The sequence below is a fragment of the Triticum aestivum genome, chromosome 1B, assembly GCF_018294505.1.
Source record: "Triticum aestivum cultivar Chinese Spring chromosome 1B, IWGSC CS RefSeq v2.1, whole genome shotgun sequence".
Lineage (NCBI taxonomy): Eukaryota > Viridiplantae > Streptophyta > Magnoliopsida > Poales > Poaceae > Triticum > Triticum aestivum.
Window position 1 is genome coordinate 355,738,790 of NC_057795.1, and position 19,394 is coordinate 355,758,183.

General features: G+C 45.9%; 1 protein-coding gene across 1 annotated transcript; it reads right to left on the reverse strand.

Annotated features, from left to right (window-relative positions):
- Nucleotides 1-17,614: 17,614 nt before the first annotated feature.
- Nucleotides 17,615-18,701, reverse strand: LOC123123846 (probable glutathione S-transferase GSTU6). The gene is made up of 2 exons (XM_044544482.1): nucleotides 18,270-18,701; nucleotides 17,615-18,162 (listed from the first exon to the last, which is right to left on the reverse strand). The coding sequence occupies exons 1-2, from the start codon at nucleotides 18,597-18,599 to the stop codon at nucleotides 17,779-17,781; spliced, it is 714 nt and encodes a 237-aa protein (XP_044400417.1). The 5' UTR covers nucleotides 18,600-18,701; the 3' UTR covers nucleotides 17,615-17,778.
- Between the last annotated feature and the right edge of the window lie 693 nt (nucleotides 18,702-19,394).

Below are 19,394 nucleotides of genomic sequence, written 5' to 3' on the forward strand. Positions count from 1 at the left end.
TAGAAATCAAGAAAGAGCATCAAGTGTTGATGATTGACAAGACCACTAGTTTCAAGAAAAGGGCAAAGGGAAAGAAAGGGAACTTCAAGTAGAATGGCAAGCAAGTTGTCACTCCCGTGAAGAAGCCAAGCTGACCAAAGCCTGAAACTGAGTGCTTACACTGCAAAGGAAATGGTCACTGGAAGCGGAAATGCCCTGAATATTTGGTGGATAAGAAGGATGGCAAAGTGAACAAGGGTATATTTGATATACAGGTTATTGATGTGTGCCTTACTAGTGTTTATAGTAGCCCCTGAGTATTTGATACTTGTTCGGTTGCTAAGATTAGTAACTCGAAACAGGAGTTACAGAATAAACAGAAACTAGTTGAGGGTGAAGTGACGATGTGTGTTGGAAGTGGTTCCAAGATTGATATGATCATCATCGCACACTCCCTATACTTTCGGGATTAGTGTTGAACCTAAATAAATGTTATTTGGCGTTTGCGTTGAGCATGAATATGATTTGATCATGTTTATTGCAATACGGTTATTCATTTAAAGTCAGAGAATAATTGTTGTTCTGTTTACATGAATAAAACCTTTGATGGTCATACACCCAATGAAAATAGTTTGTTGGATCTCGATCGTAGTGATACACATATTCATAATATTGATGCCAAAAGATGCAAAGTTAATAATGATAGTGCAACTTATTTGTGGCACTGCCGTTTGGGTCATATCGGTGTAAAGCGCATGAAGAAACTCCATAAAGATGGATTTTCGGAATCACTTGGTTATGAATCATTTGATGCTTGCGAACCGTGCCTTTTGGGCAAGATGACTAAAACTCCGTTCTCCGGAACAATGGAACAAGCTACTGACTTATTGGAAATAATACATACCGATGTATGCGATCCAATGAGTGTTGATGCTCGTGGCAAGTATCGTTATTTTCTGACCTTCACAAGATGATTTGAGCAGATATGGGTATATCTACTTGATGAAACATAAGTCTGAAATAGTTGAAAGGTTCAAAGAATTTCAGAGTGAAGTGGAAAAATCATCGTAACAAGAAAATAAAGTTTCTGCGATCTGATCGCGGAGACGAATATTTGAGTTACGAGTTTGGTCTTCAATTAAAACAATGTGGAATAGTTTCACAGCTCACGCCACCTGGAACACCACAACGTTATGGTGTGTCCGAACGTCGTAACCGCACTTTATTGGATATGGTGCGATCTATGATGTCTCTTACTGATTTACCATTATCGTTTTGGGGTTATGCATTAGAGACAGCTGCATTCACGTTAAAAGGGCACCATCTAAATCCGTTGAGACGACATCGTATGAACTATGGTTTAGAAGTAAACCTAAGCTGTCGTTTCTTAAAGTTTGGAGTTGCGATGCTTATATGAAAAAGGTTTTCAACCTGATAAGCTCGAACCCAAATCGGAGAAGTGCGTCTTCATAGAATACCCAAAGGAAACTGTTGGGTACTCCTTCTATCACAAATCCAAAGGCAAAACATTCGTTGCTAAGAATGGATCCTTTCTAGAGAAGGAGTTTCTCTCGAAAGAAGTGAGTGGGAGGAAAGTAGAACTTGATGAGGTAACTGTACCTGCTCCCTCATTTGAAAGTAGTTCATCACAGAAATCTGTTCCTGTGACTACTACACCAATTAGTGAGGAAGTTAATGATGATGATCATGAAACTTCAGATTAAGTTACTACAGAACCTCGTAGGTCTTACAGAGTAAGATCCGCACCAGAGTGGTACGGTAATCCTGTTCTGGAAGTTATGTTACTAGACCATGACGAACCTACGAACTATGAAGAAGCGATGGTGAGCCCAGATTCCGCAAAATGGCTTGAGGCCATGAGATCTGAGATAAGATCCATGTATGAAAACAAAGTATGGACTTTGATTGACTTGCCCAATGATCGGCGAGACATTGAGATTAAATGGATCTTCAAGAGGAAGACGGACGCTGATAGTGTTACTATCTACAAAGCTAGAATTGTCGCAAAAGGTTTTCGACAAGTTCAAGGTGTTGACTACGATGAGAGTTTTTCACTCGTATCTATGCTTAAGTCTGTCTGAATCATGTTAGCAATTGCCGCATTTTATGAAATCTGGCAAATGGATAAACAAAACTGCATTCCTTAATGGTTTTCTTAAAGAAGAGTTGTATATGATGCAACCAGAAGGTTTTGTCAATCCTAAAGGTGCTAACAAATTGTGCAAGCTCCAGCGATCCATCTATGGACTGGTGCAAGCATCTCGGAGTTGGAATATATGCTTTGATGAGTTGATCAAAGCATATGGTTTTATACAGACTTTTGAAGAAGCCTGTATTTACAAGAAAGTGAGTGGGAGCTCTGTAGCATTTCTAATATTATATGTGGATGACATATTGTTAATTGGAAATGATATGGAAATTCTGGATAGCATGAAAGGATACTTGAATAAGAGTTTTTCAAAGCAAGACCTCGGTGAAGCTGCTTACACATTGAGCATCAAGATCTATATAGATAGATCAAGACGCTTGATAAGATTTTTCAATGAGTACATACCTTGATAAATTTTTGAAATAGTTCAAAATGGAACAGTCAAAGAAGGAGTTCTTGCCTGTGTTACAAGGTGTGAAGTTGAGTAAGACTCAAGACCCGACCATTGCAGAAAATAGAAAGAGAATGAAAAGTCATTCCCTATGCCTCAGTCATAGGTTCTATAAAGTATGCTATGCTGTGAACCAGACCTATTGTATACCTTGCTCTGTGTTTGGCAAAGGAATACAATTTTGATCTAATAAGTAGATCACTGGACATGGGTCAAGAATATCCTTAGTGAGGACTAAGGAGATGTTTCTCGATTATGGAGGTGATAAAAGAGCCCGTCGTAAAAGTTACAACGATGCAAGCTTTTACACCAATCCAGATGACTCTAAGTCTCAATCTGGATACATATTGAAAGTGGGAGCAATTAGCTAGAGTAGCTCCGTGCAGAGCATTGTGGACATAGAATATTTGCGAAATACATACGGCTCTGAATATGACAGACCCGTTGACTAAGCTTCTCTCACGAGCAAAACATGATCATACCTTAGTACTCTTTTGGGTGTTAATCACATAGCGATGTGAACTAGATTATTGACTCTAGTAAACCCTTTGGGTGTTGATCACATGATGATGTGAACTATGGGTATTAATCACATGCAGATGTGAATATTGGTGTTAAATCACATAGCGATGTGAACTAGATTATTGACTCTAGTGCAAGTGGGAGACTGAAGGAAATATGCCCTAGAGGCAATAATAAAGTTATTATTTATTTCCTTATTTCATGATAAATGTTTATTATTCATGCTAGAATTGTATTAACCGGAAACATGATACATGTGTGAATACATAGACAAACATATAGTCACTAGTATGCCTCTACTTGACTAGCTCATTAATCAAAGATGGTTATGTTTCCTAACCATAGACATGTGTTGTCATTTGATTAATGGGATCACATCATTAGGAGAATGATGTGATTGACATGACCCATTCCGTTAGCCTAGCACTTGATCGTTTAGTATGTTGCTATTGCTTTCTTCATGACTTATACATGTTCCTGTAACTATGAGATTATGCAACTCCCGTTTACCGGAGGAACACTTTGGGTACTACCAAACGTCACAACGTAACTGGGTGATTATAAAGGAGTACTACAGGTGTCTCCGAAGGTACATGTTGAGTTGGCGTATTTCGAGATTAGGTTTTGTCACTCCGATTGTCGGAGAGGTATCTCTGGGCCCTCTCGGTAATGCACATCATTATAAGCCTTGCAAGCAATGTGACCAAATGAGTTGTTTACGGGATGATGCATTACGGAACGAGTAAAGAGACTTGCCCGTAACGAGATTGAACTAGGTATTGGATACCGACGATCAAATCTCGGGCAAGTAACATACCGATGACAAAAGGAACAACGTATGTTGTTATGCGGTTTGACCGATAAAGATCTTCGTAGAATATGTAGGAACCAATATGGGCATCCAGGTTCCGCTATTGGTTATTGACCGAGAATAGTTCTAGGTCATGTCTACATAGTTCTCGAACCCGTAGGGTCCGCACGCTTAGCGTTTCGATGACAGTTTTTTTATGAGTTTATAAGTTTTGATGTACTGAAGTTTGTTCGGAGTCCCGGATGTGATCACGGACATGACGAGGAGTCTCGAAATGGTCGAGACATAAAGATTGATATATTGGACGACTATATTCGGACACCGGAAGTGTTCCGGACGTTTTCAGAGAAAACCGGAGTGCCGGAGGGTTACCGGAACCCCCCCGGGAGAGATAATGGGCCACATGGGCCTTGGTGGAAAGAGAGAGGGGCGGCCAGGGTGGGCCGCGCGCCCCCTCTCCCTCTGGTCCGAATTGGACTAGGAGGGGGGGGGGGCGGCGCCCCCCTCTTTCCTTCCCCCCTCTCCCCCTTCCTTCCCCCTACTAGTAGGAGTAGGAAAGGGGGAGTCCTACTCCTACTAGGAGGAGGACTCCTCCTCCTTGGCGCGCCCACAAGGGCCGGCCGGCCCCTCCTCCCTCCTTTATATACGGGGGCAGGGGGCACTGTTGGAAATATGCCCTAGAGGCAATAATAAAAGCATTATTATTATATTTCTTTGTTCATGATAATTGTCTTTATTCATGCTATAATTGTGTTATCCGGAAATCGTAATACATGTGTGAATAACAGACACCAACATGTCCCTAGTAAGCCTCTAGTTGACTAGCTCGTTGATCAATAGATAGTCATGGTTTCCTGGCTATGGACATTGGATGTCATTGATAACGGGATCACATCATTAGGATAATGATGTGATGGACAAGACCCAATCCTAAACATAGCACAAGATCGTATAGTTCGTTTGCTAGAGTTTTTGCAATGTCAAAGTATCTCTTCCTTCGACCATGAGATCGTATAACTCCTGGATACCGTAGGAGTGCTTTGGGTGTATCAAACGTCACAACGTAACTGGGTGACTATAAAGGTGCACTACAGGTATCTCCGAAAGTATCTATTGTTTTATATGGATCGAGACTGGGATTTGTCACTCCGTATGACGGAGAGATATCACTGGGCCCACTCAGTAATGCATCATCATAATGAGCTCAAAGTGACCAAGTGTTTGGTCACGGGATCATGCATTACGGTACGAGTAAAGTGACTTGCCGGTAACAAGATTGAACGAGGTATTGGGATACCGACGATCGAATCTCGGGCAAGTAACATATCGATTGACAAAGGGAATTGCATACGGGGTTGATTAAATCCTCGACATCGTGGTTCATCCGATGAGATCATCGTGGAGCATGTGGGAGCCAACATGGGTATCCAGATCCCGCTGTTGGTTATTGACCGGAGAGCGATCTCGGTCATGTCTACATGTCTCCCGAACCCGTAGGGTCTACACACTTAAGGTTCAGTTACGCTAGGGTTGTAGGGATATGTATATGCAGTAACCCGAATGTTGTTCGGAGTCCCGGATGAGATCCCGGACGTCACGAGGAGTTCCGGAATGGTCCGGAGGTAAAGATTTATATATGGGAAGTCCTGTTTCGGGCATCGGGACAAGTTTCGGGGTTATCGGTATTGTACCGGGACCACCGGAGGGGTCCCGGGGGCCCACCGGGTGGGGCCACCCATCCCCGGGGGCCACATGGGCTGTAGGGGGTGCGCCTTGGCCTGCTTGGGCCAAGGGCACCAGCCCCACATAGGCCCATGCGCCTAGGGTTTAAGGGGGAAAGAGTCCTAGGAGGGTAAGGCACCTCCTAGGTGCCTTGGGGGGGAGGGAAACCCCCCTTGGCCGCCGCACCCCCTAGGAGATTGGATCTCCTAGGGCCGGCCACCCCCCCTTGGCACCCCTATATATAGTGGGGGAGAGGAGGGACTTCATACCTTGAGTCCTTGGCCTTTGGTTGCCTCCTTCTCCCTCCCCAACACCTCCTCCACCTCCTTATTGCTTAGCGAAGCTCTGCCGGAGTACTGCAGCTCCATCAACACCACGCCGTCGTGCTGCTGCTGGTGCCATCTCCCTCAACCTCTCCTCCCTCCCTTGCTGGATCAAGAAGGAGGAGACGTGGCTGTTCCGTACGTGTGTTGAACGCGGAGGTGCCGTCCGTTCGGTGCTAGGATCTCCGGTGATTCGAATCACGTCGTGTTCGACTACATCATCCCCGTTCTTTGAACGCTTCCGCTCGCGATCTACAAGGTATGTAGATGCATCTATTCACTCGTTGCTAGATGAACTCCTAGATGATCTTGGTGAAACGAGTAGGAAAATTTTTATTTTCTGCAACGTTACCCAACAGTGGCATCATGAGCTAGGTCTATGCGTAGTTCTTCTTGCACGAGTAGAACACAATTGGTTGTGGGCGTAGATTTGTCAACTTTCTTGCCGCTACTAGTCTTATCTTGCTTCAGCGGTATTGTGGGATGAAGCGGCCCGGACCAACCTTACACGTACGCTTACGTGAGACCGGTTCCACCGACTAACATGCACAAGTTGCATAAGGTGGCTGGCGGGTGTCTGTCTCTCCTACTTTAGTTGAAGCGGATTCGATGAAAAGGGTCCTTATGAAGGGTAAATAGAAGTTGACAAATCACGTTGTGGTTTCACGTAGGTAAGAAAACGTTCTTGCTAGAACCCTACTTCAGCCACGTAAAACTTGCAAACAACAATTAGAGGACGTCTAACTTGTTTTTGCAGCAAGTGCTTTGTGATATGATATGGCCAAAGTTGTGATGAATGATGAATGATCTATATGTCATGTATGAGATGTTCATGCTATTGTAATAGGAATCACGACTTGCATGTCGATGAGTATGACAACCGGCAGGAGCCATAGGAGTTGTCTTTATTTTTTGTATGACCTGCGTGTCATTAAAGAACGCCATGTAAACTACTTTACTTTATTACTAAACGCGTTAGTCATAGAAGTAGAAGTAGTCGTTGGCGTGACAACTTCATGAAGACACGATGATGGAGATCATGATGATGGAGATCATGGTGTCATGCCGGTGACAAGATGATCATGGAGCCCCGAAGATGAAGATCGAAGGAGCTATATGATATTGGCCATATCATGTCACTACTTTATATAATTGCATGTGATGTTTATTATGTTTTATGCATCTTGTTTACTTAGAACGACGGTAGTAAATAAGATGATCCCTTACAAAATTTCAAGAAGTGTTCTCCCCTAACTGTGCACCGTTGCTACAGTTCGTCGTTTCGAAGCACCACGTGATGATCGGGTGTGATAGATTCTTACGTTCACATACAACGGGTGTAAGACAGTTTTACACAGCGAAAACACTTAGGGTTAACTTGACGAGCCTAGCATGTACAGACATGGCCTCGGAACACGGAGACCGAAAGGTCGAACACGAGTCGTATGGAAGATACGATCTACATGAGAATGTTCACCGACGATGACTAGTCCGTCTCACGTGATGATCGGACACGGCCTAGTCGACTCGGATCGTGTAACACTTAGATGACCAAAGGGATGTCAAATCTGAGTGGGAGTTCATTATAATTTGATTAGATGAACTTAATTATCATGAACTTAGTCTAAAATTTTACAATATGTCTTGTAGATCAAATGGCCAACGTAGTCCTCAACTTCAACGCGTTCCTAGAGAAAACCAAGCTGAAAGACGATGGCAGCAACTATACGGACTGGGTCCGGAACCTGAGGATCATCCTCATAGCTGCCAAGAAAGATTATGTCCTACAAGCACCGCTAGGTGATGCACCTGTTCTCCCTGCAGAACAAGACGTTATGAACGCTTGGCAGGCACGTTCTGATGACTACTCCCTCGTTCAGTGCGGCATGCTTTACAGCTTAGAGCCGGGGCTCCAAAAGCGTTTTGAGAGACATGGAGCATATGAGATGTTCGAAGAGCTGAAAATGGTTTTCCAAGCTCATGCCCGGGTCGAGAGATATGAAGTCTCTGACAAATTCTTCAGCTGTAAGATGGAGGAAAATAGTTCTGTCAGTGAGCACATACTCACTATGTCTGGGTTACATAACCGCTTGACTCAGCTGGGAGTTAATCTCCCGGATGATGCGGTCATTGACAGAATCCTCCAGTCGCTTCCACCGAGCTACAAGAGCTTTGTGATGAACTTCAATATGCAGGGGATGGAAAAGACCATTCCTGAAGTATTTGCTATGCTGAAATCAGCAGAGGTAGAAGTCAGAAAGGAACATCAAGTGTTGATGGTCAATAAAACCACTAAGTTCAAGAAGGGCAAGGGTAAAAAGAACTTCAAGAAGGACGGCAAGGTAGTTGCCGCGCCCAGCAAGCAAGCTGCCGGGAAGAAGCCAAAGAATGGACCCAAGCCCGAGACTGAGTGTTTTTATTGCAAGGAAAGTGGTCACTGGAAGCGGAACTGCCCCAAATACTTAGCGGACAAGAAGGCCGGCAAAACCAAAGGTATATTTGATATACATGTAATTGATGTGTACCTTACCAGTAATCGTAGTAACTCCTGGGTATTTGATACCGGTGCCGTTGCTCATATTTGTAACACACAACAGGAGCTGCGGAATAAACGGAGACTGGCGAAGGACGAGGTGACGATGCGCGTCGGGAATGGTTCCAAGGTCGATGTGATCGCCGTCGGCACGCTACCTCTACATTTACCTACGGGATTAGTTTTGAACCTCAATAATTGTTATTTTGTGCCAAGTTTGAGCATGAACATTGTATCAGGATCTCGTTTAATTCGAGATGGCTACTCATTTAAATCCGAGAATAATGGTTGTTCTATTTATATGAGAGATATGTTTTATGGTCATGCTCCGATGGTGAATGGTTTATTCTTTATGAATCTCGAGCGTAATGCTACACATATTCATAGTGTAAGTACCAAAAGATGTAAGATTGATAGTGATAGTCCCACATACTTGTGGCACTGCCGCCTCGGTCACATAGGTGTCAAACGCATGAAGAAGCTCCATGCTGATGGACTTTTAGAGTCTCTTGATTACGAATCATTTGACACGTGCGAACCATGCCTCATGGGTAAAATGACCAAGACTCCATTCTCAGGAACAATGGAGAGAGCAACCAACTTATTGGAAATCATACATACTGATGTGTGCGGTCCAATGAGTGTTGAGGCTCGCGGTGGCTATCGTTATGTTCTCACCCTCACTGATGACTTGAGTAGATATGGGTATGTCTACTTAATGAAACACAAGTCTGAGACCTTTGAAAAGTTCAAGGAATTTCAGAGTGAAGTTGAGAATCAACGTGACAGGAAAATCAAGTTTCTACGATCAGATCGTGGAGGAGAATACTTGAGTCACGAGTTTGGTACACACTTAAGAAAATGTGGAATAGTTTCACAACTCACGCCGCCTGGAACACCTCAGCGTAATGGTGTGTCCGAACGTCGTAATCGCACTCTATTAGATATGGTGCGATCTATGATGTCTCTTGCCGATTTACCACTATCTTTTTGGGGCTATGCTTTAGAGACTGCCGCATTCACTTTAAATAGGGCCCCGTCGAAATCCGTTGAGACGACACCGTATGAATTATGGTTTGGGAAGAAACCTAAGCTGTCATTTCTAAAAGTTTGGGGATGCGATGCTTATGTCAGGAAACTTCAACCTGAAAAGCTCGAACCCAAATCGGAAAAATGCGTCTTCATAGGATACCCTAAAGAAACTGTTGGGTATATCTTCTACCTCAGATCCGAAGGCAAGATCTTTGTTGCCAAGAATGGGTCCTTTCTGGAGAAAGAGTTTCTCTCGAAAGAAGTAAGTGGGAGGAAAGTAGAGCTTGATGAAGTATTACCTCTTGAACCGGAAAATGGCGCAACTCAAGAAAATGTTCCTGAGGTGCCTGCACCGACTAGAGAGGAAGTTAATGATAATGATCAAGATACTTCTGATCAAGCTCCTACTGAAATTCGAAGGTCCACGAGGACACGTTCCGCACCAGAGTGGTACGGCAACCCTGTCTTGGAAATCATGTTGTTAGACAACGGTGAACCTTCGAACTATGAAGAAGCGATGGCGGGTCCGGATTCCGACAAATGGCTAGAAGCCATGAAATCCGAGATAGGATCCATGTATGAAAACGAAGTATGGACTTTGACTGACTTGCCCGTAGAACGGCGAGCCATAGAAAATAAATGGATCTTTAAGAAGAAGACAGACGCGGATGGTAATGTGACCATCTATAAAGCTCGGCTTGTCGCTAAGGGTTATCGACAAGTTCAAGGGGTTGACTACGATGAGACTTTCTCACCGGTAGCGAAGCTGAAGTCCGTCCGAATCATGTTAGCAATTGCCGCATTTTATGATTATGAAATTTGGCAAATGGACGTCAAAACGGCATTCCTTAATGGTTTCCTTAAGGAAGAATTGTATATGATGCAGCCGGAAGGTTTTGTCGATCCTAAAAATGCTGACAAGGTGTGCAAGCTCCAACGCTCGATTTATGGGCTGGTGCAAGCATCTCGGAGTTGGAACATTCGTTTTGATGAGATGATCAAAGCGTTTGGGTTTACACAGACTTATGGAGAAGCCTGTGTTTACAAGAAAGTGAGTGGGAGCTCTATAGCATTTCTCATACTATATGTAGATGACATACTTTTGATGGGAAATGATATAGAACTTTTGGACAGCATTAAGGCCTACTTGAATAAGAGTTTTTCAATGAAGGACCTTGGAGAAGCTGCTTATATATTAGGCATCAAGATCTATAGGGATAGATCAAGACGCCTCATAGGTCTTTCACAAAGCACATATCTTGATAAGATTTTGAAGAAGTTCAAAATGGATCAGTCCAAGAAAGGGTTCTTGCCTGTTTTGCAAGGTGTGAAATTGAGCTCAGCTCAATGTCCGACCACGGCAGCAGAGATAGAAGAGATGAGTGTCATCCCCTATGCCTCAGCCATAGGTTCTATTATGTATGCCATGCTGTGTACCAGACCTGATGTAAACCTTGCCGTAAGTTTGGTAGGAAGGTACCAAAGTAATCCCGGCAAGGAACACTGGACAGCGGTCAAGAATATCCTGAAGTACCTGAAAAGGACTAAGGAAATGTTTCTCGTTTATGGAGGTGACGAAGAGCTCGTCGTAAAAGGTTACGTCGACGCTAGCTTCGACACAGATCTGGATGACTCTAAGTCACAAACCGGATACGTGTATATTTTGAATGGTGGGGCAGTAAGCTGGTGCAGTTGCAAGCAGAGCGTCGTGGCGGGATCTACATGTGAAGCGGAGTACATGGCAGCCTCGGAGGCAGCACATGAAGCAATATGGGTGAAGGAGTTCATCACCGACCTAGGAGTCATACCCAATGCGTCGGGGCCGATCAAGCTCTTCTGTGACAACACTGGAGCTATTGCACTTGCCAAGGAGCCCAGGTTTCACAAGAAGACAAGGCACATCAAGCGTCGCTTCAACTCCATCCGTGAAAATGTTCAAGATGGAGACATAGAGATTTGTAAAGTACATACGGACCTGAATGTAGCAGATCCGTTGACTAAACCTCTCCCAAGAGCAAAACATGATCAACACCAGAATTCCATGGGTGTTCGATTCATCACAATGTAACTAGATTATTGACTCTAGTGCAAGTGGGAGACTGTTGGAAATATGCCCTAGAGGCAATAATAAAAGCATTATTATTATATTTCTTTGTTCATGATAATTGTCTTTATTCATGCTATAATTGTGTTATCCGGAAATCGTAATACATGTGTGAATAACAGACACCAACATGTCCCTAGTAAGCCTCTAGTTGACTAGCTCGTTGATCAATAGATAGTCATGGTTTCCTGGCTATGGACATTGGATGTCATTGATAACGGGATCACATCATTAGGATAATGATGTGATGGACAAGACCCAATCCTAAACATAGCACAAGATCGTATAGTTCGTTTGCTAGAGTTTTTGCAATGTCAAAGTATCTCTTCCTTCGACCATGAGATCGTATAACTCCTGGATACCGTAGGAGTGCTTTGGGTGTATCAAACGTCACAACGTAACTGGGTGACTATAAAGGTGCACTACAGGTATCTCCGAAAGTATCTATTGTTTTATATGGATCGAGACTGGGATTTGTCACTCCGTATGACGGAGAGATATCACTGGGCCCACTCAGTAATGCATCATCATAATGAGCTCAAAGTGACCAAGTGTTTGGTCACGGGATCATGCATTACGGTACGAGTAAAGTGACTTGCCGGTAACAAGATTGAACGAGGTATTGGGATACCGACGATCGAATCTCGGGCAAGTAACATATCGATTGACAAAGGGAATTGCATACGGGGTTGATTAAATCCTCGACATCGTGGTTCATCCGATGAGATCATCGTGGAGCATGTGGGAGCCAACATGGGTATCCAGATCCCGCTGTTGGTTATTGACCGGAGAGCGATCTCGGTCATGTCTACATGTCTCCCGAACCCGTAGGGTCTACACACTTAAGGTTCAGTTACGCTAGGGTTGTAGGGATATGTATATGCAGTAACCCGAATGTTGTTCGGAGTCCCGGATGAGATCCCGGACGTCACGAGGAGTTCCGGAATGGTCCGGAGGTAAAGATTTATATATGGGAAGTCCTGTTTCGGGCATCGGGACAAGTTTCGGGGTTATCGGTATTGTACCGGGACCACCGGAGGGGTCCCGGGGGCCCACCGGGTGGGGCCACCCATCCCCGGGGGCCACATGGGCTGTAGGGGGTGCGCCTTGGCCTGCTTGGGCCAAGGGCACCAGCCCCACATAGGCCCATGCGCCTAGGGTTTAAGGGGGAAAGAGTCCTAGGAGGGTAAGGCACCTCCTAGGTGCCTTGGGGGGGAGGGAAACCCCCCTTGGCCGCCGCACCCCTAGGAGATTGGATCTCCTAGGGCCGGCCACCCCCCCTTGGCACCCCTATATATAGTGGGGGAGAGGAGGGACTTCATACCTTGAGTCCTTGGCCTTTGGTTGCCTCCTTCTCCCTCCCCAACACCTCCTCCACCTCCTTATTGCTTAGCGAAGCTCTGCCGGAGTACTGCAGCTCCATCAACACCACGCCGTCGTGCTGCTGCTGATGCCATCTCCCTCAACCTCTCCTCCCTCCCTTGCTGGATCAAGAAGGAGGAGACGTGGCTGTTCCGTACGTGTGTTGAACGCGGAGGTGCCGTCCGTTCGGTGCTAGGATCTCCGGTGATTCGAATCACGTCGTGTTCGACTACATCATCCCCGTTCTTTGAACGCTTCCGCTCGCGATCTACAAGGTATGTAGAAGCATCTATTCACTCGTTGCTAGATGAACTCCTAGATGATCTTGGTGAAACGAGTAGGAAAATTTTTATTTTCTGCAACGTTACCCAACAGGCACCCCATGACACAAGTTGATCTAAGGATCGTTCCTTAGCCGTGTGCGGTGCCCCCTCCACCATATTCCACCTCGGTCATATCGTCGCGGAGTTTAGGCGAAGCCCTGCGCCGGTAGAGCATCATCATCGTCACCACGCCGTCGTGCTGACGGAACTCATCCCCGAAGCTTTGCTGGATCAGAGCCCGGGGATCGTCATCGAGCTGAACGTGTGCTGAACTCGGAGGTGCCGTACGTTCGGTACTTGGATCGGTCGGATCGTGAAGACGTACGACTACATCAACCGCGTTGTCATAACGCTTCCACTTACGGTCTACGAGGGTACGTGGACAACACTCTCCCCTCTCGTTGCCATGCCATCACCATGATCTTGCGTGTACGTAGGAATTTTTTTGAAATTACTACGTTCCCCAACAGTCAGTTGGTTTTGATAAATTTGGTTTTGACGAGCCTTCCGATATTCCTTCTATCTTTCTTTGAAGTACCGGTAGGGGTACGGAAAAGACTTGACTTCTATAGATCCTGATTCTTTTGGCAAAGTGATGAGGCCTAGAGGAAGTACAGATTGGCTAGATGGGATATCATCTGTAGGCCAAAAGACCAGGGCGGGTTAGGGATCGAAAATTTAGAGGTAAAGAATAGATGTCTGCTTAGCAAATAGCTATACAGATTATCTATGAAGACTGAGGGTATGTGGGTAAAATCTTGCGGAATAAGTACCTACATTCTAAGACTTTTGCCCAGGTCACTGCTAGGCCAACAGACTCACCTTTTTGGAAGGGGTTAATGAGGACGAAAATAACTTTCTTCCACCGAGTGAAGTTCCTAGTTGGTAATGGTACCACTACTAGATTCTGGGAGGATACATGGCTAGGGGAGACGCCTTTGGCTTTGCAATATCCCTCCTTATATAATATTGTGCAACATAAGGAGGATTATGTTGCCACAATATTAAACTCGGTACCGCTTAATATCCAATTTATGAGATCCCTAGTAGGGGAATGTTGGAATTCATGGTTGCACCTGGTTCGTAGGTTGATGGATGTTCAGCTATTCGATTAATCGGATACAATTCGCTATAAGTTAACCATGAAGGGAATCTTCTCAGTGAAATCCATGTATTTGCACTTTGGAAGATTAAAGTTCCACTTCGAATTAAAATCTTTATGTGGTTCATCCATAAAGAAGTCATTCTAACCAAAGATAACTTGGTGAAAAGGAATTGGGTTGGGAACTCAAGGTGTTGTTTTTGTGATCAAAATGAAACGATTAAACACCTCTTTTTCGAATGTCCTCTTGCAAAATTGTTATGGCGATCAATCCATATAGCTTTTAATGTTCATCCTCCAAGGAGCATAAACACGTTATTTGGGACGTGGCTTAATGGAGTGGACATACACATAGCTAAACATATTCGATAGGAATATGTGCACTATTTTGGGTTATATGGAACACTAGGAATGATACGATTTTTAATGGGACAAAATTCAATAATTTTTTGCATGTTATCTACAAAGCTACAACTTGGATCCGTATGTGGTCCTTACTCACTCATGCGGACTTCAGGAGCTTATGGTTATTGTGTGCAACCGCTGGGAGATGGTAGCACGGGCTATCTTCAGCCGATTTGGGTGGCGAGCTAATAATAGGCTAGGTGTGTAGGCATCGTAGCTTATTTTTTATCGCCGAATGTGGCGCTTTTCAGATTTATTTTCTTTCGACTACTGCTTACTTGCTTAGTTTATGAGCCCCTTTGAACCTTAAAACTTTGTTACGTCTTTATTTAATAATATGGCTGGATGCATCGATTGATGCAGAGGTCGGGGGTCATCCTCCTTTTCAAAAAAGGAGACCAGATAAAAGGTTTTCCCTGAAAACATGTAACGGCAACCCCGATGCCTCCAACAAGGTGGCAGCCCCCATAGGCGTCGTCAACAACTCTGGTCCCAACTAGGAGCACGGCTTTCGCCGGTAGATTTGCATGCCCAAGCCCATGACCAGTTAGGCCACCCAGACACTCAGCCAACACGTCATCGTCTTTACCATCTATAGGAGACTGACTACCCTTGATGGCCAAGAGACCACATCACATATCTGGAGGCAAGTAAGGACCTGGCCAAAACCGCGACCTCGCCCCAAACCTTGCCAGGGCCGGAGGACAGCCTAATCCACAACTGGGAGGCTATATCTGAGCCACACCATGCAGATCTGAATCGCCAGAAGCAATGGAGCCGACGCAACAGACTAGTCTCGACCCACTGCTAGATGTCGCGAGGCCATTGCCGAAGCCACATTGCTCGTCGTTCTGCCTTTCTGACGTACCATTAGAGGAGACACTGCTACCAATGTAACACGTGGCCTGGACCACCACCACCCTGAGAAGGAGAGAAGGCGCCGCTAGAGCATGCCCCACCACTAACGTCCATGGCTCGGGCTTAGCCTGTCCGCATCCTCCGGCGATGGTGAGGGATCGTTGAGGGGACAGAGGGACACAACTTGAAGCAGCTAGGTTTCCCTGAGCCGCCCGTGAGAGAAACGTGGGGATCGTGATGTCCGTTAGAAGGGAGAATTATAAAATGTTAAAGATTTTGTTAGGGGATGCTACTATTTGAAACTGCAATTTTATTGTTCCTCGGTTGATTAAGCAATTAATAAACCTTTTTCAGAACGAACTATACCGAAGATGAATATAGACACACACACACTTGATGTTCGATTCTAGCACAATGTGTCTTGAAGCCACACAGATTAAAATAACGAGGCAATCCAATGGTATAGTCGACTTGTCGTACTAAGATCATATATAATTCGTTTCTTTAGAGTATGCAATTGTGTACCTTAGCTTTATAGGATGCAGAAAAATATGAAGGCATGGGACAACACACCTCGCCACCAGCCGGCCCAAAGAAAGAAACACATCAGATTTTAGTTGAAAAAGCTGCACTGACCCAAAGGATCCCTTCCTATTGTAATTTTTGGCATGTACTGTTGCCCTGATGCCTCACAAGCTTAAATATTACAATTGAGGCTTTCCTGTGATTGCCAATGTCTGTGTACCTGCTACCGTAGTATTGCAATGTGAGGGTCGCGGTAGGTTAGCTGTATTTTTTTGGGCACATTGCATGCTTGTTTCAATTGAGCCCGATTCAATTAATACAGCCAACAAACTAATATCTACATGTAGTTTGGTTGCCTGCATGTAGGCTGCCTATATTAGGCTGGTCATAGTGGGGAGTAACTTAGAGTAGTAACATGCATACGTTACTACTCTATGTTACTACCCTTATAGTGGGAAGTGTCATATATGTAGTAACATACATATGTTCATTTATTGTCTTGTAGACTCATTTTACATTGGAAAGCGCTATGTGATGGTAACATATTAGGTTACTCTATTTGCCTTTCTCCTCATTAATTATTTGCTACATCAACATTTTTGCTTATGTGACATCTATGTTACTACCTATGTTACTCCCACTATGACCAGCCTTAGGGGAGATATTTTTACCTAGCGTTTGGTTGCGTGCATTGGCTGGGCTGATGCAAGTGCCCGGTGTTTGGTTGCATACAAGCAACATTATTAAGAGTTAACAACTACACATAACACATAAAGTTATAGTAGTGTTTCTTGATAGTATGCTCGACATGACGGTGTTAGTGTAGGCCGCGGGCGAGGAGGCCTACAACGTGCGTCCATCCGGCTAGGTCGACGCTGATTAGCGAGAACAGAGTGTCTCAGCTACTGCGGTGGACGGTGGCTACGGTGCCGCGTCTGATGCGACGAGCATGCAGCCGTGGGCAAGCGGCCCCATCGGCGGCGCAGTGAACTAGTTGCTAGCATCGCCACCGTGAAGAAAGTTCGTGGGAAGAGACGAATAGGAGGACGCTAGGCGGAGATCAGAGAGGAGAAATACAGTGTGTGCACCATGATGGCGTGGGTGTAGTAGGACGGGAGAGAGAAGGCCGAAAGGAACGACACCGGTGCCAACACAGTGTAGTAGGACGCCAGTGGCCGAGAGCAAACATCAGAAAGGACTAGGCAAAGGAGATTAAGGAGTGTCATTAAAACAAACCACATATATGTATATATATATAGTCCATGAAGAAGATGTAGATCTACTCGTCTTGTATCGCTGAAACAGAAAATGTGCAACATGAAAAGCGTGTGAAACTACGAGATGAAGCTAATGGTCAAAGGACATTTGAAACTATCGACCGTGCACGACAAATTTGACAAAATCCTTCAAAATATCTTCAAACATGAAACACAAAATTCAACATTTAAAGTCGACGAATGTCACATATTGACGTATTATATGGATAGGCACACAAATTCCATAGAGAAAACACAAACGATATACAGAAAACACTATATAATTGTAGGCACGTCTCTTTAGTTTGTAGCGCCGGCTGCCGCGGCTGCGGCGCGAGCATGCATCGCCATGGCAAACTCCACCAGCTTGCTCTCGTCCGGCATGACCGCCTCGACCGCGTCCAACGATCCGAAGTTGTCCGCCCACGCAGCCAAGAGCGGAGTGGTGGCGGGGTCGAAGGTCTTAACGCCCTTCATCTTATCGGCCGCGTTCACCCATGCGAGGAGGCCGCCGAGCATCACGTCCACGTATCCCGCGGTGTCGCCCCCGAAGAAGGGTTTCCCGTTAGAGCAGTCCCTGAGGGCCCCCTCCAAGGTCTCCACCGCGGCGGCCACCTGCTTCTTCCCCTCGGCCTTCTCCTCCTCCGTCTTGGCCATGGACGCCTCGGACGACGCTTTCACGAGCTGCACAATTACAACCATATCACAAAACCGCGCGGAAGAAACCATGAACCAGATGCTAAAAAAAGCTCAAACGAAACGAATCAACCGATGTGAGATGTATATAATACCGTGCCGTCGATGTAAGCGGCCCAGAAGCGAGCAACGGCGCGGCCGTGGGGTTCCTCCGGGAGGAGTGAGGGGCCGACGCCGGCGAAAGCCTCGTCGATGTATTGCAGGATGACCGACGACTCGCAGATGGGCTTGCCGTCGTGGATCAGCACCGGCACCTTCTGGAGCACGGGGTTGGACTTGAGGAGCAGCTCGCTCTTGCTCTTGAGGTCCTCTTCGACGTACTCGTAGCCGACGCCCTTGAGGCTGAGCGCGAGCTTGACTCGAAGGACGAACGGGCTCGCCCACATGCCCAGCAGCTTCACTTCGTCGCTTCCTCCTCCGGCCATTGCTGGTGTCTTGATCCGTTCTTCTGTGGTTGGTGGCTTGGTGCTTGACTTGACTGTTAGAGATGCAGGGGAGGAGCGGTGTATATATGGCCTACAAGCCTGCAATGACACGACTTAGTTTTGTTGTCTGCGAGACTGTAAAGCGTTTTCTGATTATCTTTTGCAACAAGTTGATTCAGGAACCATCTAGAAACTGTTGACTTGGCCCTTGCAGAAATCTTTTTATTTTGACGGAGGAAGACTCGGACAATACGAGCATTTCCGGCCATCCCTCGTGTGTTTTTTATTGCAATGATGATTTATATGTTCCCTAAGAGCAACTCCAATGAGGCGACCCATTTTGTCCGCCGCCATTCGTTTGAATCGGCGCGGATACAAAAGGTGGGCCAACGCCTGACCCAAATGACGCGCGTCCGCTTTTCGTTCGCGGGCGATCCATTCCCAATTCATTTTTGAGCCGGATTTGCGTCCGCGTGGACAAGCGACGGACGCACGCACGCTCGCCTTCCTCCCCCGGGCCCGTTGGTCGGTGGCACACTGGCATCCCCCATCCAACAGCAACCCTCGCACGCCCCCTTCGTCGCCGACGTCGACGACCATTTTTGCCAGCGACTCTGCTAGCTGCCGGCGCATCCACATCCGTCCAGCAACACCGCCCACTCCCACGTCGCCCGCCACCGTCGTCTTGTCGCCGGGAGCCGACTGCTTCCCCCCCCCCCCCCACACACACACACACCACACAGCCGCCCTCGACCAAGATACCGCCTCGCCGCCCGGCCAGATCCTCACCGACAC

Excerpts from the sequence above, each read along its gene's own strand:
- LOC123123846 (XM_044544482.1), bottom strand. The coding sequence starts at position 18,599 with ATGGCCGGAGGAGGAAGCGACGAAGTGAAGCTGCTGGGCATGTGGGCG. Across the intron at positions 18,163-18,269 it reads CCGCTTACATCGACGGCACG|CTCGTGAAAGCGTCGTCCGA; the intron begins GTATTATATACA and ends GTAATTGTGCAG.